This window comes from Chamaea fasciata, unplaced genomic scaffold, assembly GCF_029207755.1.
Source record: "Chamaea fasciata isolate MVZ Bird 193981 ecotype frontalis unplaced genomic scaffold, bChaFas1.0.hap1 SCAF_51, whole genome shotgun sequence".
Taxonomy (NCBI): domain Eukaryota; kingdom Metazoa; phylum Chordata; class Aves; order Passeriformes; family Sylviidae; genus Chamaea; species Chamaea fasciata.
The window spans coordinates 470,261-496,888 of NW_027094136.1; the positions used below are offsets into that span (position 1 = coordinate 470,261).

A 26,628-nucleotide genomic window follows, 5' to 3' on the forward strand; every position below is an offset into this window, starting at 1 on the left:
TAACTGGAACCTGGGGACATTTTCTCAGTCATGTCTTTCAGTGGGACCCATTAAAACTTCAAGAAACTCTGGAGTTTCAATCTGATTAGGAGTTCTCAGAAAGTTTTTTAAATACTCTCTTAGGGACTGAGTCTGATGTAAACAACACCAAAGCTCCAAGAGGGTCATTAAAATCCTGGTACTGTGTCTATGCTGCTGAGCTGGGCTGGGCTCCTGAAACAGAGGCACCTCCTGGCAACCAGGAAGAACTTTAAAAAGACATTTCTCCTCAGGAGCAGCTCCTCTACCAGCCCAGCAGGGCTGAGGGCACTGCCTGCAGGCACCTGAGAGCTGTGAAGCAGACAGAAGCTTAAAGCAACTGGAAGGACAATTCTGAGATAATTCACGGAGAAATCTTCACAACTTTTAAAAATTCTGAACTTCTTCATGGAGAAATCCTCACCATTTCAGACACGGTCAGTCTCTGGCTGCAGGGATCTCCTAAAGCTGACCCAGGACAGGACTGTCAGCACTGTAAGGATGGCTCTGCTGCCCTTTCTGCTTTGGGGGAGGATGTGCTCCAGAGCGGGGCTGCCCTGGGCACCGTCAGAGGGACAGGGCAGGACGGCTCCTGCTGCCAGGGACGGCTGCAGGGGCTGAAGCTGGGGCTGCAGCCAGGGGTGCCCAGGGCTGTCGTGCAGAGCAGGTTCTGCAGCCCTGAGGGCTCTTGGCCAGGCCGGGGGATCTGTCACCTGCCAGGGGCAGCTCTCAGCCTGCCTGGCAGGTGCCACGGATGCTGGAGGGGAGCTGTGGGTGCAGTGAGTGACTCCTGCCAGGGCAGGTCCTGCTGCTGTGGAGAGGGTGCTGTGTGTGCCAGGGCTGCTCAGAGCTCCAGCTCATGCCCAGGTCATTTCTGAGGGGACTTTTCATGAGCTCATTCAGGGTAGGAGTTCCCTGCTTGAGTCTCTGCTTTCCTGAATTTGTACTCCCATTTTTCCCTGACTCAACTTGGCAGCAATGGAAACTCATCTGTGCAGGGTAGAGCAGGGGCTGAGGCTCTTAAAACATCACACTGAGCTTTCCTGGGAACACGTCACAGGGACAGAGCAGCTCCCCTCAGTCTGCTGTCAGCCTCAGACAATCCTCCTCCTCCCTGCTTTCCCCAGGTGCAGCTATCTCATTCTGCTTCCTGCAATCTCCATCTCTTTGCCCTGGCAACTCCCGTGCCTTATCAGGAGATTCTTTGTCCAAGTTCTAACACCAGGACTGGCCCCTGCCCTCACTGTTCCCCTGCACTGACTGGGGGTCAGGGCTGACTCCCAGGTGTCCTGCAGGTCAGGGTCTGGCTCCTCACTGAACATTGGCCAGCAGCAATCAGGGCTTGAGCAACCAAGGTGAAGGAAGTTCTCCTAGACATAGACAAAGGGGAGGTGTTTAGTGACAGAGAATGTTCTCTGAGAAAGGACTTTGACTCTTCTGTGAGAAATCTCCCCTCAAATGTCACTGTCTTTCCTCCATCTGCAGGTTGGCATGTCCAGACATAGCAAATGTCCAACAGCAGCTCCATCAGCCACTTCCTCCTGCTGCCATTGGCAGACACACGGCAGCTGCAGCTCCTGCACTTCTGCCTCTTCCTGGGCATCTCCCTGGCTGCCCTCCTGGGCAACGGCCTCGTCATCAGCGCCGTAGCCTGCGGCCACCACCTGCACAGCCCCATGTTCTTCTTCCTGTTCAACCTGGCCCTCGCCGACCTGGGCTCCATCCTCACCACTGTCCCCAAAGCCATGCACAATTCCCTCTGGGACACCAGGACCATCTCCTATGCAGGATGTGCTGCACAGGTGTTTCTTTTTCTATTTTTCATTTCAGCAGAGTATTCCCTCCTGACCATCATGTGCTATGACCGCTACGTGTCCATCTGCAAACCCCTGCACTACGGGACCCTCCTGGGCAGCAGAGCTTGTGCCCACATGGCAGCAGCTGCCTGGGCCAGTGCCTTTCTCCATGCTCTGCTGCACACGGCCAATACATTTTCCCTGCCCCTGTGCCATGGCAATGCCCTGGGCCAGTTCTTCTGTGAAATCCCACACATCCTCAAGCTTTCCTGCTCACATTCCAATCTCAGGGAACTTGGGCTTCTTGCTGTTAGTGTCTGTGTAGCTTCTGGTTGTTTTGTGTTCATGGTTTTCTCCTATGTGCAGATCTTCAGGGCTGTGCTGAGGATCCCCTCGGAGCAGGGACGGCACAAAGCCTTTTCCACCTGCCTCCCTCACCTGGCTGTGGTCTCTCTGTTTCTCAGCACTGGCACATTTGCCAATCTGAAGCCCCCCTCCATCTCCTCCCCATCCCTGGATCTGGCATTGTCAGTTCTGTACTCGGTGGTGCCTCCAGCCCTGAACCCCGTCATCTACAGCCTGAGGAACCAGGAGCTCAAGGCTGAAGTGTGGACACTGATCACTAGACGATTTCAGAAACATTAAACCGCTTGCTTATTTCTGCAAATCACTTGTGATAAAAGTCATCTTTGATACCACTTGTTGGTGTGGCTGTCAGGGTTTTATTCTTTTTTTGAGTTTTCAGTGGTGTTCACAAAGCAAGGCCATTGTTTGTGCCCTGTCTTGTTTTGTTTGCCTCCAGATTTTCTGTGGTCAAAGACTGTGTCAGTGAGGAGCTGTGCACTCAGTGGCTCTAAATGAACTAAAGAGTCTCCCAGAAAAGTTTTCACTGGAGATCCCTTGTTTTGTTCCCTTCCTTTGCAGCTGCAGCAGCAATGTCTGTGTGCTAACTGGGGACAGATCAGTGATGGCACAGCAGCTCTGCCCCAGCTGGCCACACCATTCCTGATCCAGGCCAGGAGCCATTGGCCCTCTTGGCCACCTGGGCACACTGCTGCCTCATGTCCAGCCTGCTGTCCAGCAGTCCCCTCAGGTCTGTTTCTGCCTGGCCACTGTCCAGCCGCTCTGTCCCCAGCCTGTAGCACTGCAGGGGTTGTTGTGGCCCAAGTGCAGGACCCGGCCCTTGGTCTTGTTAAACCTCCCATTGCTGGATTTGGGCCCTGGATCCAGCCTGTCCAGGGCCCTGTGCAGAGCCCTCCTACCCCCCAGCAGATCCACACTCACACCCAGCTTGGTGTCAGCTGCGAATTTGCTGATGGTGGACTCAATCCTCTTATCCAGACCATCAATGCAGATGTTGAAATCCACGCTGGCTGGGTCTGATCCCTCGGCCATCCTGTGGGTGCCGTGTGATGGCACTCAAGGTGATCTGTTCCATAACCTTGCTGGGCACCGAGGTCAGGCTGACAGGCCTGGAGTTCCCCAGATCCTCCTGCCAGCCCTTCTTGGGGATGGGCTCACATTGGCACCTCCAGTCCTCTGGGACCTCCCTGGGGAGCCAGGACTGATGAGAAATGATGGAGAGCAGCTTGGGGAGCTCATCCACCAGCTCCCTCATCCCCCTAGGATGGATCCCATCTGGTCCCAGGGACACCTGTGAGCATCTGAGTGGCTCAGCAGGTCAGCAGCTGCTTCCTCCTGGATTACAGGGGGGCTGTTCTGCTCCCTGTGCCCATCTACCAGCTCAGGAGAACACTTGTCCTAAAGACAACCTGACTGATTGTTGAAAACTGAGGCAAAGAAGGGGTTAAGTACCTCAGCCTTTTCCTTATCTTTAGTTGCTATATTCCCCCCACCATATCTAATAAAGAATGGATTTTGTCCTGACCTCTCCTTTTCTCATTTTGCCATTAATGTATTTATAAGAACATTTTTATTATCTATCACCGAAGTGGCCTGGTTAAGCTCAAATTGAGCTTTCACCTCTCTAATTTTCTTTGTGCTTGACCTAACAACATCTTTAAACATTTCCTGAGTTGCCTGCTCATCTGTCCAAAGGGGATGCACCGTCTTTTTCTCCCATGAGTTCCTGCAAAGGCCCCATGCCCAACCAGGCCAGTCATTTTCCTTGCTAGCTCATATTTTGGCACAGAGGGACACGCTGTTCCTGCTCCTTCCAGATTTCTTTCTTGAAGTGTGTCCATCCTTCTTGGAATCCTTTGTTTTAAAGGGCTGTTTCCCTTAAAAATATCAGTACCTGATTTGGCACTCCCCAAATCTGCATCCTGATTAGACTGAAGTCTGCTCTCTGTCAGGCCAGTGTACAAGTTTTTTTGATGCCCCTCCTTCTTTCACAGACTATTTAAAACTCAGTAATTTCATGGTCACTTTGCCCCAAAATGCCTCTGACCACCATTTATCTCCCACCAGCCCTTCTCTGTTTTTGAACAGCAAGAGACAGAGCTTTCCTTGGCAGTGGGATGAGAAGGAAACCTCCCCAAAGCTTGAAAGGTTCAGTCTGGAGCTGAGCAAAAAGAAAAGTCCCTCCAGGGCAGAATTTTGGTGCAGGAGGTGTCCCAGCGTGAGGCCGGGCCATGGCCTGGCTCTGTGTGCCAGGAGCCGGCAGCGCTGGGTGCAGGGAGCCCAGGGAGGGCACAGAAATGCTGGGCTGAGAAATGCTGGGGGGACAGCGAGATGGGTGTGTGCAGCCGGCCAGGGCACAGCAGCAGCACGCACAGGGGGCACAGCCTGCAGGACACATGGCCAAGGGCTGGGCAGGGCTGGCACCCAGGCCTTTGTCCCCTGGGCTCTGCCAGCGCCTCTGCAGGCCCCACAGAAGGAACTTTCCTTTCAGGGGCTGCACTTTGCTCCTGCCCGGCCCCTCCCTGAGGAGGCTGGCAGGGCTTGCAGCTTTGTGCCATTTGTCCTCGCTGCCCCTCCCATCCCACTGTCCCACAAGCAGCCCCGAGCCACCCGGGAGGGACAGGCCCTGCTGTGCCAGGCCTGGGCTCAGGGCTTGGCCTTTCTGCTGCCTCCAACCAGCCCAGGCCTTGCTCAGCATTGCAGTTCCTTGCTCACAGCCTGCGGCTCCCTGCAATCCTGGCCTCAAGGATCTGCTCTCAGCAGTCCCTGGGGAGCCTTTGGCACTCCCTGCCCTCAGTGGGGCCCAGGGATGCTCCAAGGGACTTGGAGTTTTGCTTCTGCCTCCTTGAGCAGCTTCTTCAACCCTCTCTCAGTGCCTGGAGCTTCTGGACTCAGCCCCAAATCCAGTGTGGGGCTCATGAAAATACAGAATACCTTCACGAGCTCTTTCTCTCTCTTCAGTTGTCTTCATGTCTCCAATGTAAGAAATAAAATACAAATTTCTAAACACAGTTAAAGATTTCTACTGTAAGGTGCCTTCTCTCAGTTAAAATACTGGTGACCTTGTTATCTTGTACCTATTGAAAGGTCTCTTTTGTTAAATACCGTTTACCCCACACCTGCCTTCTCTCGTTAAAGGCTACTTATCGCAGTATCTCATACCTATTGAAAGGTCTGCTTTGTTAAATACTCTTTACCCCATACCCATTGTTTTTGTAATGCTTTCCCTGGTAAATGCTATTTACCTCAAAGTCTCTTCCTTTAGAACTGTATTCTTCCCCGTCGAGTACCTGTTCCTGCCCTGCCGGCTCCCGCCCTGCTGGCTCCCGCACAGCAACCGGTGACTCCACCCGGTATGTAAATGAAGAAGACTCCCACGGACCTCAGCGCCCAGAAGGAGCGGAAAAAAACCCTAAAAACAACGAGCCAACATGAAACCAAGGGCTAAGACAAACCCCTCTGGGTCGGCAGAACCATAGAGAACCTGACAGCAATCAAAGCCAGATTCTGCCTCATCACCATAACTTGAACAGCACTCGACCAGACAGGCATCTCTAGCCCACGAGTTATGAGTGTTTTTCCTGGGGTTCTGTCCAAGGGACTTTCGCGAGGGTGGAAAGCCTGGCTCTGCCCTGTGGCAATGGTGATTGGCATCTTCCCTGCGTTATTCGTCGGGGGCAGTGGCGGTGGGCGCAGCTCTTCGAGCCCCCCACACCCATAGCTGATCTTAGTAATGGCATTGAGAAGGAGCTGGTCTCCTTGCCCGTCCTTATCATTTAAGGCTTGTGCAGCTGCTTGGAGTCAGTTTGGAGTTCTGTTAAGGAGGAAGATTTCCAAGTGTGCTTTTCTTTATTTTTTGTTTTTTTTTTTTTTTTTTAATAAAAGACACATTTTTAATATTTCAGTTCATTGAAGAAGTGACAGAAGCATTCCCCAAGTGATCTTAATTCAGAATGTCTCCTTAGGAGGTCTGGGCATGGTGAAGAATGAGCCCCTTGCAGGCTGACCTTGTTTGGACAACCTGCTCCTCACCCCAACTTCACCATATCTAACCTCACCCACCACGGACGGACCTCCCAAAACATAAAAAAAATTATGTTAAAAAATAAAATGTAATTAATTTTAAAATTATAATTATATTTTCCAGATTTATGTTATTATTGTTCTTTACATACCTAATTTTAGATTTAAATTGAAAAAGGTACACATGTTTAGCAACTAAAGACAATATTGGTCATTTGTTCTAAGTAACACAATTCCCTTCATTAATTCATTGACCTCTATTGGCTATTGATTTGTCCCTTCTTATGCTAATTAGTCCGGTTTTTAGTCCTTTTGTAATTGTATTCATCATTTTCTAAGACAGGGTAAAAGGGGCTACTTTGGGGTCCACGGAGACGTTTCTGGGGCACATTTGGGGATGTTTTGGAGCTGGGGAAGGAATTTCTAGAGAACTTAAGGGTCTGGAGGACACTTGGGGGAGCCGTGTGGGCCCTTGGCGGGGCACTAAAGGATTCTGTCGGATAATTCGGGGTCTGGGCGGGCACTTGGGGGGCCCTGTGTGTGATGGAGACTGCAATCAGCTGGGAACTCACTGGGGGAAAATAGGGAGCAGTTGTGAAGGAAAATGCAGGTGGGGGACAGAACTGTTCAGAGAAGGCCTGAGCTACAGCTTGAGCAAGCTGAAAAATGTCATTTGGCGTCACCCCAGATTGATTTCATTTCAGAAGGTATTAAACAAGTTTATTTTGGGGGGGTGTCATGTTTTCCCTTGGAGATGCATCCTCTGCAAACTTGAGCTGCATTGGCGAAATGCTCAAGGCAAGTCTGCTGCAGGTCACACCGTTTCTTCTTTGGCTGATCCCGGCCCGGTGCTGAGCTCCAGCAGAGCCCTGGCAGAGCCCAGAGCAGCCTCAGCATCCGCAGAGCCCGGATGCAAGGACAGAAACCAGAAACCGCCCGTCAGCTGAAGGCTCCTGTGCCCTTGTCCCAGCCGCCCGCGGTGCCCAGGCCATGCTGGCCGTGCTCAGAGCGGGGCCCAAAGCTGCCCATCATTGCTGCCTTTGGCAGCAGAGCAGGAGGGCAGGACACGTGCCCAGCCTGCAGCCAGCCAGGGCAGATCCACCTCCCCAGCAGCTGCCCAGAGCAGGATGCTCCTGTGCTGGCTGCCATCTCCCAAAAGCTCTTACCCCACCCGTGCCAACAAGAGGGCGACACACCTCACGACATCCGCTGCGGGAAGAAAAGCTGCTCCCAAACCACGTCCTCAGCCTTCTCCTTCATCCACTCCACAGCTGGTCCCAAGCACTTCCCAGTCAAGACTGGACACCACCTAGAAGGCTTCCTTTAAAAAAAAAAAACATCAAATTAACAAAAAGAGATTACAGACAAAAAAGGGAAAAAAGGGAAAAGGTAAAAGATCCTATCTCTGTCAGAGGTTGAGGAAGCCCCCATGCCCTGCATGCTAGGGAAAAACCCACCCACCACTGAGGGAAGCCCATGCTTTCACTCTTCCCCCCCTACACTGCCCCCCAAACTAATGGTGATCCCAAAGAAAACAAAGGGAGTGGAGCAGCCCAAGTCCTTCCTTGCTGGCAAAGCAAAGCAGCCGAGCACAGGTTCTGGAGTCCCACCTCTGCTCCCACCTTGGGGGTTGGTTTGTGTCGGGCTGGCTGCCCCAGCCCCAGCTCAGGGCATGGTGGGGGGTGGCGGCTGTTGGCAGGGCCAGGAGCCGACTCCCATTTCAGAACCACCCCAGCCCGTGCCCCCAGCCCTGCCAAAAAGCAGCTTGGCAGCCCACTGAACAATCAGTTGCATCAGCCCCAGTAAAGGGGGGAACCTTTGGTTCCTGGCCAGGCTGTGCAATGCCCAAATCTGGGAGCATCCCCCTGTGTGTGAAGTCATCTGCAAATTGGCTGTGGAGCCTGGCTTTGAAGAAGGTGCCAGAATTGAAGTCCATCACCTTCAATTGCTGGTGGCCAGGTTCAGGAAGAGGTTGTCATCCTTGTTGTCGTCCTCACTGTCTCCAGCAGCAGCAGCCCCACCTGGTCCAGCTTCTCCAGGGGCTCCTTCTCCTTCCCTGGGGGTGAGACCAGGCTGTCAGTGTTCTGCCCAGGGCCCCAGCTGTCAGTGAACCAGCACAAGCCAAAACAACTCGCACGGCAGCCACCAGTGGTGGGCAGAGCAGCTCAGCTCCAGCACAAGGGCTGCCTGTGCCCACCTGATCACCCCTGTGCAGTGACACAGGCAGCACAAAAAAGTCTGGCTTTCTTTGCTTCTGATTGCCAAGGCATGTGTGCAGCTGAAACTTACCAGGGCCCTGCATCAAAATGAGCCTCTGGCTCTCTCCCTTCTTCTACTCCAGATGAATCTCCTGCATCCAAGGATCACCAAAAAGGTCTTCTAATGAAGGCCTTTCCATGTCATCCACGGCTAAACAGCACCTGATGAGATCCTTGCACTCTGGGAAGAGAAACCAGAAACTGCCAGTCAGTTGGAGAAGGCCCCTGGCTGCTTTGCCTCACATTCCCATGCCCAGGCCATGCTGGATGTGCTCAGAGCTGGGCCTAAACTTTCCCATCAATTCCCTGTTTTGGAGGAGAGCAGGAGAGCAGGACATGTGCCACCTCCTCAGCAGCTGCCAGAGCAGGATGCTCACGAGCCAACTGCTGTCTCCCAGCACTGGTATTCCCCCCGTGCCTAGAGATGAGGATCCACCTTGAGAGAGCCGTTGTGGCAGCGGGAGCTGGCCCCAGCTGATGTTCCAGCCACTCCTGAAAGGGTGCTGCCCGCAGACCATCTGGTGCAGGAGCATGCCCAGGGACCAGATGGTAGCTGGCTCGCCATAGTACCAGCCAAAGTCGGTCCATTCTGGGGGGCTGTATGCTGGTGTTCCTGTGGAATAGAGATGGAGTTCATCAGGGGGATGCTGCTGCTCCCAGAGCCTGGCCCCAGCATCCCTGGGCATGTGGGGACTGCCCCAGTGGCACATGGTGTGACCCGCTGCCCTCCCACCAGGACCTGCGACTTGTGTGAAAAATTGCCATTGGAAAAGAAACCACTGGTGTAGGAAAAGGGCGGCAGAAGCCCTGGACAGGCCTGAACAGAACAAGAAAAAACCCACTCAGAGCAGGAGGAAAACCATGCCTTCCTCCTCCCTGCTTGCATTGCCCCAAATAACATTATGAACACAAGACAAAGAAGGCCAGAGGAGCAGTCCAAGCCCTTTCTCACCTGCACACCAAACTGGCTGGTGCACAGGTTCTGACTCCACGCTCTCTGATAGCCCCACCCACGGGTGTTTCTGTCGGGCTGGCTGCCCCAGCCCCAGTCCTGGGCACAGTGACTGGCAAAGGCTGCCAGCAGGGCTGGAAGCTGGGCCCCAACCCACCCCTGCTCAAAAGCAACTCAGCTGAAGTCTCAGTGCCATGAGTGGCAGCAAAAGGGAGAATCCCCACTGCCACACCCAGGTTGGGCTGTGAGATGTTGGGCCATGAGATGTCAGGAGCTGGGAGCACATCCTTGCGTGGGCTCACCTGCAAATTGCGTGTATGCCGTGTCTTGAAGGTAGGTGCCACAGCCAAAATCGATCAATTTGGCCTGCCCGGTGGCCAGGTCAACCAGGATGTTCTCTGGTTTGATGTCTCTGTGCAGGACCCCGCAGCTGGTGCAGTGCCGCACGGCCTCCAGCACCTGGCGGAACAGCTCCCGCGCCACCTCCTCGGACAGGAACCTCCGTGCCCGAATGAAATGCTGGAGGTCCTGACACCGCTGCGGGCGCTCCAGCACCATCACGATTTCACTGGGGAGCTCAAACCAGTCCAGCAGCTGGACGACACCAGGGAAGCCAGTGGAGACCCTGTCCAGCAGCACGATCTCCAGCGGTGCGCTGGTGCCGTTGGGCTGTGGGATGACCACGATGCCGTCAGTGGGGCTGAGGCCGTGCCAGGGGTGGGGAAGCCCTCACCCAGCCCGGGATGTTCTGCACCCTCCGCTGGCCCCACGCCCGCTCTCCCTCGAGGCGTCCTGGCGGCTTCCACCCTGCCGGGCCTCGGCTCGTCCCCGCCCGGCACGCCCCGGCTTCTCCCGCTGGCCCCCGCTCACTCACCAGCTCTCCCCAGTGCCGGACGCGGTTCCGTGGCACCCTTTTGATGGCCACCTGCAAGCCAAGGGGAGCAGCGGCCTGAGCTCGCTGCCCACGCTGCCCACGCTGCCCAGCCCCATGCTCTTCCTCCTCCGCCCTCCTCCTCCTCCTCCTGCGCCCGCCGCCAGCCCCGCCGCTCACCGGTGCGCCGTCCGAGAGCCGCGTCCCTGCGAAGACTCTTCCGAAGCCGCCGCGCCCCAGCAGCGAACCCAGCCGGTACTGCTCCTGGAGGCCCTGCTGCGCCTTCCCTGCCGGCGAGACGTGGCTGTCAGTGCTCGGCCCGGGGCCAGCAACGGCCCCCGAGCGCCCCTCAACCGCCCCGGGCCGGGAATCCCCAGGCGTTCGCTCCTGGCAACGCGACAGCGGCAGCTCGGGGCCGGCGGCCACGCTGCCGAGCGGCGGAGCTCGGGCCGGGGAAGCCGCGGCGGAGGCCGCGGGAGCAGCCGCACCGCCTGTGTCCTCCGCGGGGCCCGGGAGGGGCCGGGGCCGGGGCCGGGGCCGGGGCCGGGGTCGGGGCCGGGGCCGGGGCCGGGGCCGGGGATGGGGCCGGGGCCGGGGCCGGGGCCGGGGCCGGGGCCGGGGCCGGGGCCGGGGCCGGGGCCGGGCTCGGCACAGGCGAAGGCAAAGGGCGGCGATGCCGCTGCAGCCCCAGGCACTGATCCTCGTCCGCCACCGCCATCACCAGGACAGCCAGAGCCCGGCGGAGGCGAGACCGCGGCGGGAGGCCCGGGGCCGGGGGCGGGGACGGGGCAGCCCCACCCGGGGCCGGGGGCGGGCCGGGGGCATGGCCCGGCCCTGCAGGGGAGAGGGAGACTGCAAGAGGATGGGGACACCGGGACAGGGAGATCGGGAGAGGGTGCGGGACTAAGGGAGAGGGTGCGGGCCTGCAGGAGAGGAAGAGGAAAAGCAGGAGGAAGTCTAGAAAAGTCCTTTTTCTGCTGCTGCTGCCGCTGCTGCTGCCGCTGCTGCCGCTGCTGCCGCTGCTGCTGTAGCAACTGAAGCCCCGGGGCCGTTTTTCCCCAGGTCCGTTTGTCCGTTGCCCGCTCAGCCCCACGCCGAGCCCCGCGCTCCCCGGGGGCAGCCCCGAGCCTGTCCAAACACGGGAACTTTGCCCACAGGAGCCAAGACACAGAGTCTTGACTCCTGCACTGTGGCAGAGCATTCCCCTTGGTTGCTGCTGTGCATTGTCCCTGCTGAGGGTCAGACACTGTCAGAGCACGTTCCCTGAATGCAGAATTTGTACCTGGCCCAAGCACTGCACTTGTGTCTCCAGCATTGCTTTCCAAGAAAAACAGGGGAAGGCAAATTGTGTGTAGCTCATGGTATTTTACAGCATCTCAAACTTGCCAAATCATGGATCTTAGAGGTGAGATCCATTTGTAGTTCATGGGATGGAGAAGTAGTGCAAGATGGAAAAGGGGAGCATCAAAATCATTTGACAAGGACATCTTAGTATTGGTTCTATACATTTTCATTTCATTTCTTAAAAGATCCTTCAGTTTTCCCAGAATCTTCTCCACAGTCCCGTCTGCTCTTTCCAAGAACACTTCCTGGAGAACGAGGTGCAGCTTCTGTCACAAGACGTGCCACCAACTACAGCTTCCTTTGGCTTTCCACACTGTGTGTGCAGTAGGAGTCTTGCAGCAAAGCAGGACAAATATTTGAAGAACTTGACAGCTTGTCTGTTCTTTTCCTTGTGGACTTGGGAGTTGTGCCCTTGGTAAGGTTTTCATTGTTACCGTTGTACCCTAAGAAAACAGGACGGGGTACCAGGGGAACCTGCTGGGAGTCTGTTATCATCCACCCAGCCAGGAAGAAGAGGTGGACAACTTAATCTAAAAGCAGCTGGAGAATGTTTCAGGATCACCAGCCCTTGTTCTTGTAGGTGACTTTAAGCTGCCAGATATCTGCTGGGAACTTAATATAGCAGGAAAGAGGCAGTCCAGGAAGGTTTTGGAGTGTATGGAGGACAACTTTTTGTTGCAGCTGGTGAGTGAGCCCCACCAGGGGAGGGCCTATGTTCGACCTGTTGTTTGCAAATAGAGAAGGGCTGGTGGGAGATGTGGTGGTTGGAGGCTCCTTGGGACACGGTGATGATGAAATTATAGAGTTCTCGATATTTGGTGAAATCAGGAAGAACATCAAGAAGACTTTTACACTGGACTTCCAATCAGCAGACTTTGGCCTATTTACAAGACTTATTCAGGGAGTTGCTAGGGAAGCAGCCCTTAAAAACAAAGGAGTCCAGGGAAGGTGGGCGTGCTTCAAAGCAGAGATCTTGAGGGCAGAGGAACAGGCTTTCCCTGTGTGCCAAAAGATGAGCTGACGAGGCAAACGTCCAGCCTGGATGGGCAAGGAGGTTTTGAAGGAACTTAGGAATAAAAAGAGCATGTATCATCTTTGGAAGGAGGGTCAGGTCAAGGAGTATTTAAGGGGATTGCTAGAGCATGTAGGAAAAGTGTTTGGGAGTCCAAAGCTCAATTCAAACTTAATTTGGCAATTTTGTACAGGATATTAAAAAAAGTTTTTCAAATATATTAACTGCAATAGGAAGGCCAACCTTTGTTCTGTACTGGATGTGGGAGGGAACTTAGTGTCCAGGAGGAGGCAGTCAGAGAACTGCTGAGCTGCTTGGATGTTCATAGATCTATGGGCCCAGGTGGGATCCACCCCAGGGTGATGAGGGAGCTGGCAGATGAGCTTGTGAAGCCGCTCTCCATCATTTACCAACAGTCCTGGCCCACTGGTGAGATTCCAGATGACTGGAAGCTGGGCAATGTGACACCCATTCACAAGAAGGGTGGGAAGAAGGATCCTGGTAATTATAGGCCAGTTAGCCTGACCTCAGTACATGGTAAAGGTCACGGAGCAGTTTATATTGTTTCATGGACAGGGTATCAGAGCCAGCCAGCATGGGTTTAGGAGGGGTAGGTCATGTTTGACCAGTTTTTATGTCTCCTTTTATGGCCAGGTGACTTGTGTGGTGGATGTGGGAAAGGCTGTGGATGTTGTCTGTTGGGACTTCAGCAAGGTCTTAGGCACTGTCTCCCACAGCACGCTCCTGGAAAAGCTGGCAGCCCACGGCTTGAACAGGAACACTCTTTGCTGGGTTAACAACTGGCTGCATGGCCGGGCCCAGAGAGTGGTGGGGAAGGGTGCTGCATCCAGCTGGCAGCCAGTCACCAGGGGTGTTCCTCAGGGGTCTGTGCTGGGGCCAGCTCTGTTCAACATTTGTATTCACGACATGGATGGGGCTATTGAATCTCTTATTAGTCAATTTTTAGATGACACTAAGCTGGGAACATTTGTCGATCTGTTGGCAGGTAGGAGGGCTCTGAAGAGAGACCTGGAACAGTTGGATGGGTGGGCAGAGTGCAACAAGGTGAAGTTTATTAAGTCCAAGTGCTGAGTTCCGCATTTTGGCCACAATAACCCCTGCAGTGCTCTAGGCTGGGGACGGTGTGGCTGGACAGTGCCCAGGCAGAAAGGGCCCTGGGGGTTCTGGTCGACAGCCAACTGAACATGAGGCAGCAGTGTGCCCAGGTGGCCAAGAAGGCCAATGGCACCTGGCCTGGATCAGGAATGGTGTGGCCAGCAGGAGCAGGGAGGTCATTCTTCTCCTGTACTCGGCACTGGTGAGGCCACACCTCGAGTGCTGTGTCCAGTTCTGAGCCCTCAGTTAAGAATAACCTTGAGATGCTTAAATGTGTCCGGAGGAGACAACAAGGTTGGTGAGCGGCTTGGAACACAACTCCTGTGAGGAACGACTGAGGGAGCTGGGGTTGTTTAGCCTGGAGAAAAGGAGAGTCAGAGGTGACCTTATCACTCTCTACAACTCCCTGAAAGGTGTTTGTAGTCAGGTGGGGCTTGGACTCTTTCTCCAGGCAGCCACTGACAGAATGAGAGGACAGAGTCTTAAGGCTGCACAAAGGGAAATATAGGTTGGAAATTAGGAAAAAGATTTTTACGGAAAGGGTGATAAAGTTCTGGAATGATCTGACTGGAGAGGTGGTGGCATCACCATCTCTGGATGTGTTTTAAAAAAGACTGGATGTGGCACTAGGTGCCATGGCTTAGGTGAGGTGTTGGGACATGGGTTGAACTCAATGATCTTGGAGGTCTCTTCCAATCTAGTCATTTTGTCATTCTGTAATTCTGTAAAGGTTTCCAGGTCAAATGGGCTAAGTCAATGAAGCTACTGCTATGATAAGAGTTTTATTTTGAGTTGGATGTTTTATTAAATGGTTTTCCAAGTTCCTTGATTTTCTATATTTTGCCAGTAGAGCTGTGTGTTGCTTTGACCTCTTAGCTCAGTTGGTTAAAGTATGGTGCTAATATCACCGAGGTTTAGGGTTCCATCCCTCTATGGGCCATTAACTTCAGAATTGGACTTATGATCCTTGACTGTTCCTTGCAAATAAGAATATTCTGTGCATCTGTTCCTCCTGAGACTATCTGGTTGGCATTTCTCCTTGTGCACCAAACTCGAGTAAGAGATCCTTTGGGTACCCCCATTATTTCAGTGTTCTGGGGTGTTACAGCCCCGCAGGCTCATTACGGCCTCTTGTTTCCATGAGGCCCTGCTGTGTCACACTGGCCCGCAGTGCCATGAGGATCGGGAGTGTCACACAGCTTTGTGCCATTTGTCCTCGCTGCCCCTCCCATCCCACTGCCCCACAAGCAGCCCCGAGCCACCCGGGAGGGACAGGCCCTGCTGTGCCAGGCCTGGGCTCAGGGCTTGGCCTTTCTGCTGCCTCCAACCAGCCCAGGCCTTGCTCAGCATTGCAGTTCCCTGCTCACAGCCTGCGGCTCCCTGCAATCCTGGCCTCAAGGATCTGCTCTCAGCAGTCCCTGGGGAGCCTTTGGCACTCCCTGCCTTCAGTGGGGCCCAGGGATGCTCCAAGGGACTTGGAGTTTTGCTTCTGCCTCCTTGAGCAGCTTCTTCAACCTTCTCTCAGTGCCTGGAGCTTCTGGACTCAGCCCCAAATCCAGCATGGGGCTGATTCAAATCCAGAAAGCAGTCACGACCTCCTTTTCTTCCTTCACTTGTCTTTGTCTCCAGGGCTTGTGCAGCTGCTTGGAGCCAGTTTGGAGTTCTCTCATGGAGGAAGATTTCAAAATGCATCTTTTGATTTTTTTTCTAACCAAGGCTGCATTTTTTTTTTTTTTTTTCAGTCCATTGAAGAGGTGAAAGAAACATTTCCCAAGTGATCTTAATGCTGAGTGTCTCCTTAGGAGGTCTGGGCATGGAGAATGAGCCCCTTGCAGGCTGACCCTGTTTGGACAACCTGCTCCTCACCCCAACCTCACCGCGTCTGAAATCATCCATTAAAATCAGACATCTGAAATAATCTTTGTAAAGTATGAATATTTCTTTTTTTAAAATATTATAAGGAAATTATAATAATATTTATAAATATATAAAATATTATTATATATGTTTTTACCTAAGTTTTACATTTATTTTAAAAATCGATACATTTTTAGCAACCAAAATAATTATTGGTTCTAAGTTACACAATTCCCTTCATTAATTCATGACAACATCTGGCTATTGATTCCTCCCTATTTATGCTAATTAGTCCTATTGTTACTCCTTTTGTCATCCTCCTTATCGTTTTCTCAGACAGGGTAAAAGGGGCCACTTTGGGGTCCACGGAGACATTTCTGGGGCACATTTGGGGCAGTTCTAAACCTGGGGATGGAATCTGAAGAAAATTTGGGGTCTGAAGGACATCTGGGGGAGCCGGGTGGGCACTTGGAGGTCAGGGAGGGGAATCTGGGGCCCTTCGGGGTCCGGGCGGGCACTTGGGGGCCCTGAGGGGACTCTCTGGGGCGCGGGGGATGATGGGAGTTGTAGGCGCGGGTAGAACACGGTGTAACGGGGCCGCGGAGCATCACGGGAGTTTGAGGCGCGGCTCCAATGGCTGTCGGTGGGGCGCGGGGCATGACGGGAGATGGAGTCACGGCTGGAATAGGGCTCCGTGTGCGCCGCGGAGCATGCTGGGAGCTGTAGTCCCGGAAGTGCATAAAGCCGAGCTGTGGCGGGTCCGGGAAGGCGCTTGGCGGACACTTCTGCGTCCGAGTCGCGACTTGAGGCCCTCGGGGGAAACGTGTGCGGTTCGGGAGGAATTGGGGGCAACTTGGGGAGCTCGAACCGGGCGCTTTAGGACACGGGGCACAGCAGGAATTTTCGGCGCGAGACTGTGTTGGGCAGAGCTCTGAGAGCACGGGGGATGATCGGAGATGAATTCCCAGAAGTGGCTCTAACGGGCATCTCTGGGGTTGGGAGCATTCAGGGGAGTCGGGGACGATTTTGGGGGGTTCCAAATAAATACTGAGGGGGCACTTAGGGATCCTGGAGGGTCTGGGGGAAACGTAGGGTACACATGGGGGGGAGGGGGATACGGGGGCGGGGTTCTGTGGAGCGCGGGGCATGACGGGCATTGTAGTCCGGGGTGCAATGGGGCTCAATTGGGCCGCGGTGCATGACGGGAGTTGAAGGCAAAACCGACACGTGGCACCGACAGCAGGCACCGCCCCGAGGCCCCGGTTTCCTGGCACTGATTGGGTGCTGGCGGTGACGGGCGGGAGCCTCGGCAAATGGGAGTTTGCGGAGGCGGGAACAGCCGATTCAGCCCCTCTTGTCCTTCCCAGTACAGCCCAGTTCATCCCCAGTACAGCCCAGTTGTACCCCAGTGCCCCTTCAGTCCCCCCCTTTACAGCCCATTTCATCCCCAGTACAGCCCAGTCCCTCCCAATACACCTGAGTTCATTCCCATTCCCTTCCAGTTCTCCCCAGTATCTTCCATAGCACGCCCCAGTATTCTCCAGTCTTCCCCACAGTGTTGCCATTGTCCCCAGTTTGTCCCAGTGTGTCCGTGGCCACAGCCCCTTGCAGTGGCCCAGGGCAGGTTGGGATGCTGATCCACCCTCACAGCCGGCCCAGGGCAGGGCTGGAGTGGTTTTGGTGGCCCCTTGGGCTGGCACACACTTGAGGAGTGTGTCTGTTTTCAGTGGGGAAAATTACGAGTTTTACATTGCTTCAAAAATAGAAAAGCCCTTTTTGTCTGAGTGCAGGCAGCTCTCTGAGCAAAGCAGGTCCCAGGTGAGTGAGGACAGGCAGGATGGGCTTGGGGAATGTGGAACAAGGTTGTCCACACTGGGTCAGACCTCAAGGCACAGCTTCTCTGAGCAGGCCAGACCTAAGGAGGGACCATGGATCGACATCAATCACAGAATGCTGCAATCACCTCTGCTCCAAAGAGAACAGTAATAAAACACACCCTTTATAACAGGAATGTGAATTTCTTAGAAGCTCTTTGAAATCTTTCTCCATAACTGCAGTACAAAACCTTCCTAATGAACTGCACCAGAGCAGAGGGAAATCAAGGCAGAGCCGTGGTTTGTCAGGACTTGCTTGATCCCAAAGAGCCCCGTGGTGCATTTGGTGCTGAGCCCTCAGGGCCTGAGAGGAGATGGCACAAACCTTTCCAGGAGTCCAAGTCAGAGGAAAAACCCAACGTGTCTCAAAGCATTCCTGGGTCCCACCGAGGTCCATCCCCAACACAGGCTCCTCATGGACTCCTTGGAGGAGAGAACTGGAGGCCAAGAGTGCCCAAAAACCTCTCAGAGACGGAGTGTGGGAAGGAAAACCCAAAGTACCTTAAAAGACATTGAGTATCTCAGAGCATTAATGAGCCCCAGGGAGTGTCAGTACAAAGCCTCTCTAGGGACTAATTACAGCAGATAATTGGAGGCCATGACTGCACAAACCTCTCAGAGTGATTCAGTGTCAAAAAGTAGTACTTTAATGACTCTTGAGTAACTTGAGGCATTAATGAGCCCCACTGAGTGTTGTTAGTGACAAAACATCTCAAGGGACTAATTACAGCAGACAATTGGAGGCCGTGATTGCACAAACCCCTCAGAGACTCCCAGGCAAAAGCAAAACCCAAAGTGCTCTGAAAAACCTGCAGTCCCTGGGAGCACTGAGGAGCCCCCCAGGGCCATTCCTGACCAAGGCTCCCCAGGGACTGGTCCCAGCAGATCCCTGGGGCCACTGGGATGTGGGGGGATGCTGAGGGCAGGACAAGGGGGTGACAGTGCCCAGCCTTGCTGGGGCTGTGCCAGGAGGCCCCAGGGCCTCAGGACAAGGTGTCCCCTCCCAGCCCTTGGTGGCCCAGACCCTGCTGTGCCCCAGGGCACCAAGACTTGGCTTCTCCTGGGCACTGCCAGCCCTGCCGGGCCCTTGGCCACGTCCAGCACAGCTTGTCCTGCGCTGTCCCACAGCTGCTGCTGTGTCCCTGCAGGCTGCACACTCCCATCTCGCTGCCCCCCTGGCTCTGCCCTGCATTTCCCTTTCTCTTCTCCCTGATATCCTGGGATGGAACGTGTGAGAATGGTTCAAAGCTGTACCAGGGAGGGTTTAGACTGCACAGGAGAAAGTCTTTCTTTACTGGGAGGGTGACTTTGGGGTTTCAAACTTTGGGGTTTCAAAGCAGGGCTGATGGCTGTCCCAGGAAAGGAGCTGGGACAAGGTGTCCATCGCTCAGGAGCTGTAATTTGGATTGTCACTTGCCACTGTTCCTCTGAGCTCTTCTCTGTTCCAGAGATGGGCTCTTAATGAGCTGGTGGCTCTCCTGAGATGGGCCCGGGAGCAGCCCGGGCAGAGAATGAACTGAGTTTGTCCTGCTGCCATTGTTGGTGCCCTGTCTGGGAGTGCAGATGAGTCTCTTCTCTCTTAACCTGACACAACCCAGCAGGAGCGTCAATCTCCTGAGGCAGCCGTGTTTGGAGGCTGCACACACAGGCACTGGTTTTGTGTAACAGATGATACCAGATCCTTGGGATGGCTTTCCAGAAATGCACCATGCTTAGAGGAAAGGCTTTGTTCTTGGCCTGGCAATGGATTTCTTCAGGGCCAGGATCACAGATTTGTTCCCAAGGCTGCAGATGAATGGATTTAGGAATGGGAACAGGACTGTGTTCAGCAGAGCTCCAGTTCTGTTGGTCCTCAAGGAAACAACTTCTGCAGGACACATGCAGAGAGCAATGCAGCTCCCACGGGCAATGGATAAGGTGATGGGATGGGAAGAACACGTGGTCAAAGCTTTCTTCCTCCCAGAGGCTGCTGGAAGATGCAGAACACAGAAAAGGACACAGATGTCAAATGCCAGAGTCAAACATAAGGAGCCCAGCACGACACACGGTAAGAAGACAGAGTCTGTTTCCCAAAGCAGGCTGGTGTCAGAGCAGGACAGTTTGAACAAGGGGGAGTTGTCCCAGAGGAAATGGGGGATTTTGAAGCTAACCCCCAGGGCCCTTTCTGCCTGGGCACTGTCCCGCTACACCGTCCCCAGCCTATAATGCTGCAGGGGGTTATTGTGGCCAAAATGCAGGAATCGACACTTGGACTCATTAAACTTCATTTTGTTAGACTCTGCCCACCCATCCAACTGTTCCAGATTATTGGAAGAAGTGGATATTTCTGACCAGACTTCTCTGGATGTGAATTACAGAAAAATAGATTATTATAATGCTGTTTGGGAGAACGCAAGTTCTAGTCAAACAGTTGTATGTACTGATATGAATGAGATTTAATTTAGGATTTTGAATAGAAAATATACCCGGCTCCTGGGAAAAAATAAGGAAGTCTCAGCCTTTGAGACGAAGATGCTTCTAGAAAGGAAGTAATTTTGAAGTTCCGGCTCCTAGGCATAAAAGGAGGTCTCTATTTCTTTTGAGATAGTGATGATTTTAGAGAAAGAAGAAGAGAATCCTTGCTTTATATTAGAAAAGCATTCTTAAAATGGTACCCCAAACATGCAGAGGCCCATAAGCAGCTTGGGAACCTGTTATATGGGTGGGACTGCACAGAATCTGCAAAAATTCCGTGTGGTTGCAGATTTGTGACCATGAGAACCACCAGACCTTTTCCTGTGGCATGTATCTCCATAAACTCTAGAGAGGCTCCTCTCCCAAGGTGATGCAGGATTGTGTTTAAATAGCTGCAACTGGCTAAAAATCATGGTTTTCTCTCTGTTGAGTGGGAAAGTGAACGGTTTGTGGTAAGTGAAAAGATGTTTGAATGTCTCATTTTTCCTTTTTCTCTTTTCTTAGTGTATGCTAATAAAATCTATCTGTTTTTACTTTTAGGTTGAGCCTCTTTCAGCTTTTTCTCCCAAAATCTTATCTCCCAGCTAGTAAACAAAATTCAGCAAACATAAAACCACCACAGGAAGGGACAGCATCTGCCTTGCCAGGGGCTGGAGCTCAGGCCTTGGCCTTTTGCATTCCTGAAACACATGCAGGTTTGCTCAGCATCAGAGACACCTTTGCCTTGTTTGTCCCCACCTGTCATCAGTGCCTGCGGTGTTCTGCTCTAACTGGAACCTGGGGACACTTTCTCAGGCGTGTCCCTCAATGGGACCCATTTAAAACTTCAAGAAACTTTGGCGTTTTTAATCTGACTTTGAGTCCTTGAGAAGTTTTTTGAACACTCTCTCAGGGACTGAGTCTGATGTAAACAACAGCAAATCCCTGAGAGGCTCATTAACATCCTTGTGCTGTGTCTGTGCTGCTGAGCTGGGCCGGGCTCCTGACACAGAGGCACCTCCTGGCAACCAAGATGAGCTTCAAAAAGGCATTTCTCCATCAAAGTGGCTCCTGTGCACAGCCCAGCAGGGCTGGGGCACTGCTTGCAGCCACCCTGGGCCCAGCACACAGGCACTGAGAGCTTCAATCACTCAGGGCTGGGAAGAGGCTGAGGACTGACTGGGCGAGAATCATTTCCAGCCCTTGACACCGGAAGCCTCTGGCTGCAGGACAATGCAGCTGCAGCTCCTGCAATGATCTCCTAAAGCAGGAACATCCCATTATGGATTCTGTAAGTACAACTCAGACTATCTCTGCTGTAACCATGTGGAAATGCTCAGGGCTTCTGCTCACTCCAGGAATATTTCCAGGACAATAATTTTTATAAAGATAAAATTTACTGAGTCACTGTTTTCAGTTTCTTACTCCTGGTGAACGGGGGGGAGGGATAAATAATAAACAACTTCATGTTTAAAAGTCCCTAAGGCATCTGAACTATACCTCCAGTGCTATTCATGGGTTGCCAAAAGTGCTTTCATCCACTCCTTTGCCCATGGACAGCACCAGCATCACCTTCACTGGAGCCATCAGGCTTAGTCTGACCTGTCCTTTCTCCAAGCTCCAAACAGAACCTGCCCCCAGCCAGTGCCCTGCAAGCAGGCAGGTTTCTGTAGGGCCAAGGAGAGTGCACAGAGATTTGGGGTCTGTGAGTGCTGGCAGGGAGAGATCAGGAAAAGGGAAATATCTCCAGGAGAAAAATCTCCAGGAAGCAGAGAGAAGATCAGGCAATGAGAGAAAACAAAATCCAGAAATGCTGTGGCAGGGAGAGATCTCCAGAGGATCCTTTCCAGTGCAGCCCCTCCCTCGGAACAAGCCCCCTCCCTCTTGTCACCCAGCCAAGCCTCTGCCCTCAGGGCTGGGGGTCCAAGGCATGAAGCCCCTCCTGTGCAGGCAGAGCTGCAGCAGAGCCGTGGGGCCGCTCTGCAGCCCCGGGCCCAGTTCCCTCTGCAGAGCACAGGGCTGGGAGCAGCTGCCTGGCACTGGGGGGCTCTGGGAGGGGGCACAGCTGGCTCAGGGTGACCCTGTCCCCAGTGCCCGGCTGTGGGCAATGCTGTCAGTGCAGCCAGGGAAGGAGCTCCATCTCATTTAATCCAGTGCCATCATTAGGACACTTGAAAGTCTCCCTGAGATTTCCTTCCAAGCTTCCAGCTTCCCTCCACAATGCAAACCTGCCCTGTAGCATCTTTGTCTTATCTGAAAGCCCCATGGGGAGACACACAAGTTCTGTGATGGAGAAAATGCTGTTGGGTTGGTGGAATGAGTCCCGTGTGTCCTTGGGTACAAATGTGGGGCTGAGCCCTTGAGAAGAGGATGGACATTGGGTGGACTGTGGTGGATCCATCAGCTCTCAGCAGTGTCAGGACGGTTATTAAGGGAAACTTGGGAGGGTGATCATCCTGTGTAGGGGACAGGTGAAAGCCCAGAGAATCCTGGAACAGGACAGGGTGACAGACCTCCTCCCCTCATTCTCCCTGCACCACCTTGCCTCAGAGAACTTGCTCTGTTCTCCCTGAGCGCAGCAGCAGAAATGCTGAGAGTTTCTGACATCAAAAATAGTCAAGTGGAGATGAAGAAAAGCTGTTGAAAAAACTCTAGAACATTTAAACAGACTTTACCATTCCTGGTCACTGGCAGTGGGAGTGCAAGCTGACAGAGACTTCTGTATTAACAGGGTTTCAAAGTGGAACACGAGGACGGGTTCCCTGTCCCCCTCTCACGTCTGCATGGCAAGGCTGAATTGTAAAAACCCTGCATGTAATTGCCCTGAACCTGAAGACCCACTCAGCCAGCACCAACCAGGGCTCCCCAGTTGGAGTTTAAGGAAAATCTGCTAGAAAATCAAAAGGCTGTCAGTGTGATACAGAAGAATGGTCTGTGGGAAAAGGCTTTGATTTTACTGAAAGAACTTTCTCCTAACCTGTCACTGATCTTTTCTCCTTGAACAGGCCCCCATGGCCAGACACAGCAAATGTCCAACAGCAGCTCCATCAGCCACTTCCTCCTGCTGGCATTGGCAGACACGCGGCAGCTGCAGCTCCTGCACTTCTGCCTCTTCCTGGGCATCTCCCTGGCTGCCCTCCTGGGCAACGGCCTCGTCATCAGCGCCGTAGCCTGCGGCCACCACCTGCACAGCCCCATGTTCTTCTTCCTGCTCAACCTGGCCCTTGCCGACCTGGGCTCCATCCTCACCACTGTCCCCAAAGCCATGCACAATTCCCTCTGGGACACCAGGACCATCTCCTACAAAGGATGTGCTGCACAGGTGTTTTTCTTTGCCTTTTTCATGCCAGCAGAATTTGCATTTCTCACTGTCATGTGCTACGACCGCTACGTGTCCATCTGCAAACCCCTGCACTACGGGACCCTCCTGGGCAGCAGAGCTTGTGCCCACATGGCAGCAGCTGCCTGGGCCAGTGCCTTTCTCAATGCTCTGCTGCACACAGCCAATACATTTTCCCTGCCCCTGTGCCATGGCAATCGCCTGGGCCAGTTCTTCTGTGAAATCCCACACATCCTCAAGCTTTCCTGCTCACATTCCAATCTCAGGGAACTTGGGATTCTTGCTGTTGGTGTCTCTTTAGCTTTTGGCTGTTTTGTGTTCATGGTTTTCTCCTATGTGCAGATCTTCAGGGCTGTGCTGAGGATCTCCTCTGAGCAGGGACGGCACAAAGCCTTTTCCACCTGCCTCCCTCACCTGGCCGTGCTCTCCCTGTTTCTCAGCACTGGCACATTTGCCTACCTGAAGCCCCCCTCCATTTCCTCCTCATCCCTGGATCTGGCATTGTCAGTTCTGTACTCGGTGGTGTCTCCAGCCCTGAATCCCATCATCTACAGCCTGAGGAACCAGGAGCTCAAGGCTGCAGTGTGGACACTGATCACTGGTCGATTTCAGAAACATTAAACTGGTTGCCAATTTCATCCAATCACTTGTAATAAAAGTCATTTTTGATAGCACTTTTTTTGATTGTTGGGTTTTTATTCTTGATTTTAGTTTTCAATGATGTTCACAAAGCAATGTCATTGATTGTGCCATTTCTTGATTTTTTTCTCTCCACCTTTGCTGCGACCCATAGACTGTATCAAGGAGGACCTGTGGCCTCAGTAGCTTTAAACAAACTAAAGGGTCTCCCAGTAAAGTTTTCACTGGAGATTCCCCTTTTGTTCCCTTCTCTGGGGCTGCAGCAGCAATGTCTGTGTGCAGAGCTGGGGGCAGATCAGGGCAGGCACAGCAGCTGTGCCCAGGAGCAGCAGCCCTTGGTGTTGGCAGCGCTGCTCCCGTGGCCCTGCCCCGCTGCCCTCCTGGCCCTGGTGTTGCTGTAGGGCCTGAGTGCTCTCGGGAATCGGGCACAGGGCTGGGGGTGGCAGTGCCGGGGCTGCAGCAGGGACAGGCCATGGGCACCGCTGGGGCAGCGCTGACGCCTCAGGGCAGGGCCTGGGGGCTCCAGGCTCCTTGCCCAGGCTCTCCCCAGAACACGCCCAGGCCAAAGCTCAGCAGAGAAAAGCCCTGTGAGCAGCCCCAGGGTGGCCGTGGGCAGGCTGGGGGCAAACAGCACGGCTGGGGCTCTGCAAGGTCCCTGTGGGAGACGGGAAGGAGCAGCAGAGCAGGGGCTGATCCATCTCCACTGTGCTGGACACCCCAGGGCAGCGTCCCAGAGCGTTCTCATGCACCCTCCATGAACAACCTCCCTCTGCAGCCCTGGTCTCTCCCCAGCTCACAGAGGTGCTGGATCCTTGCAGGCACAGACATGGCATCTCTGGCTCAGGAGCCCCTGTTTGCACTGCCCAGAGCAGGCGTGAGCACCCCATGGTGTTGGTGTGGGGAGATGAACCTGAGTGAGCAGAAATGCCATCAGCCCCTGGGGCCAGGAAGGGCTGGGGGACAGCAGGAAAACCACTCAGGCTTGTTGTGGCCTCTGAATTCAGCCAGAAAGTTTGTTCCCATGAGCTGTGAGTTGCCTGTGCCACTGCAGACATTGTTGCTTAGAGCCAGGGCTGCCTGGCAGCCACCCCCAAACTGCCCTGAGCATTTCCTTTGCTTCATCTTTGCTTTCTTTCCTCTTTCCTGGTCCAAATTTCTTTTTCTACACATCCCTGTCCCCTCTCATGCAAACAGCCCATCTTTGTTCTCCCTTTCCTCCCAGGCCTATCTCTGCATTTCAGTTCTTGAGTTGGCACCATGGGAACGTCCCTTGGAGAGTAGGATCATCCCACAAAGTGCTTCAGGAATTGTCTGCAGGCTCCTGCAGTGCCTTGAGTTAGGGATTTAAAGAGTTATCATTTTAGCTAAAGGGAGTGAAGCAATTTACATTGATTTGGATTTAAGTTAGAAGAGTAGAGATGAAGTGGAAGAGTTAATAACTATTAGATGCTTAAGCTAGAGCAGAGGTAATATATTACTTGTTCATTTTAGTTGTGTTTTTAGAAGGAAATAAGATAGGTGGACCATTGGAATAGTGAAAGAAACCATGACTGCACCTGGACACAGAAACTAATTAGAACCAAGCAGGATCACTCGAACTGTGCCCATGAGGTCATGTGGCCTGCCAACACGATGAAAGTAAAAAGGCCACTGTCAGGAAGATGTCTCTGACTTCATCCTTCAGACCACTGACCCATTTCAAAGACCACCGACCCAATTTGAGAGAAGAATCAGGCAGGTGTAACAGACTTTAGGCTCATGTAGAGGTTAAAGGCAAATTTGGGAGGAAACCTCCTAAGGGCCCCTCCCCCAACCAGTTCAGAAAGAAAAACCTCCTCAGAGAGAAGTGGAAAGAGCCCTGTTTATTAAACAGGCAAAGCACTCCCCAGCACAAGAAATTGGACAATACCCAATGACAAGAACTCTGTGCCGCTCTGGAGAGATGAGAGATTTAGAAAAGAAGTCCTTCCTGGAGGTGATTGCTTTGTCTCAGTCCCTATGGCGCTGGGAAAAGTTGCTGCGCAGGATGGATCTAGGTGGGTTCCAGGTGTGAGCCCCCACGGCGCTCTCCTGGGTCCTCAGTCAAGAGAGATTTTAGCAGTTCCAAGGGAAGGCAGGAAAAAAAAAAAAAAAGAAAAAAAAAAGAAAAAAAAATTTAAAAAAAAGGAAAGAGAAAAGGAAAAAAAACCAGGAGGAGAAGGAAAAAAGCGAAGCTTCTCCCTCTCTGCTAGCTACACACTAACTACTAATGAAAAAAAAAGGCACGAAAGAAAAAAAGAACTCTCCGTCCCTCACCATGTGTTTCTGATTCTGACTCTCAAGGCCAGCCGGCAGAGGAGAGTTTCTGAAAACAAACTGCCCTTCTCTCCCTTCCCCCTGCTCCCAGACCCAACACTAAAGGCACACAGGGCAATATCCAACACAAACCCAACAGGCGATTGGGGATACAAACATCACAACATCACTCCAGGACAGCTCATTTTAATATGAAGCGGGGATAGGCAGTATTAGGATTGTGCATATGTATAGGCATTATGAGTAGTTGAATGAATCTGTGAGACTTTTGTAAATAAATAGAGGGCTAGAGCTTTGTGATTGGTGTGCACACTTTTGGGAAGCTACTCCTGTGCAACCCAACATCGAATAAAGCATACCTCTTTCTAACTTAAATTACTTAGATAGTGATCTAACTTTGACTGTGATCCTACCAATTTTGTGCAAATCAATTAGTG

At 53.1% G+C, this 26,628-nt stretch overlaps 2 protein-coding genes across 2 annotated transcripts; both read left to right on the forward strand.

Moving 5' to 3' along the window:
* Positions 1–1,439: 1,439 nt before the first annotated feature.
* On the forward strand, positions 1,440–2,459 carry LOC136304114 (olfactory receptor 14C36-like). The gene has a single exon (XM_066207769.1). The coding sequence runs from the start codon at positions 1,527–1,529 to the stop codon at positions 2,457–2,459; it is 933 nt and encodes a 310-aa protein (XP_066063866.1). The 5' UTR covers positions 1,440–1,526.
* Positions 2,460–22,879: 20,420 nt separating this feature from the next.
* LOC136304123 (olfactory receptor 14J1-like) lies at positions 22,880–23,878 on the forward strand. The gene has a single exon (XM_066207775.1). It carries the CDS (start codon positions 22,946–22,948, stop codon positions 23,876–23,878), a length of 933 nt encoding a protein of 310 aa, XP_066063872.1. The 5' UTR covers positions 22,880–22,945.
* The last annotated feature ends 2,750 nt before the right edge of the window (positions 23,879–26,628 follow it).

Excerpts from the sequence above, each read along its gene's own strand:
- LOC136304114 (XM_066207769.1), top strand. The coding sequence starts at position 1,527 with ATGTCCAACAGCAGCTCCATCAGCCACTTCCTCCTGCTGCCATTGGCA.
- LOC136304123 (XM_066207775.1), top strand. The coding sequence starts at position 22,946 with ATGTCCAACAGCAGCTCCATCAGCCACTTCCTCCTGCTGGCATTGGCA.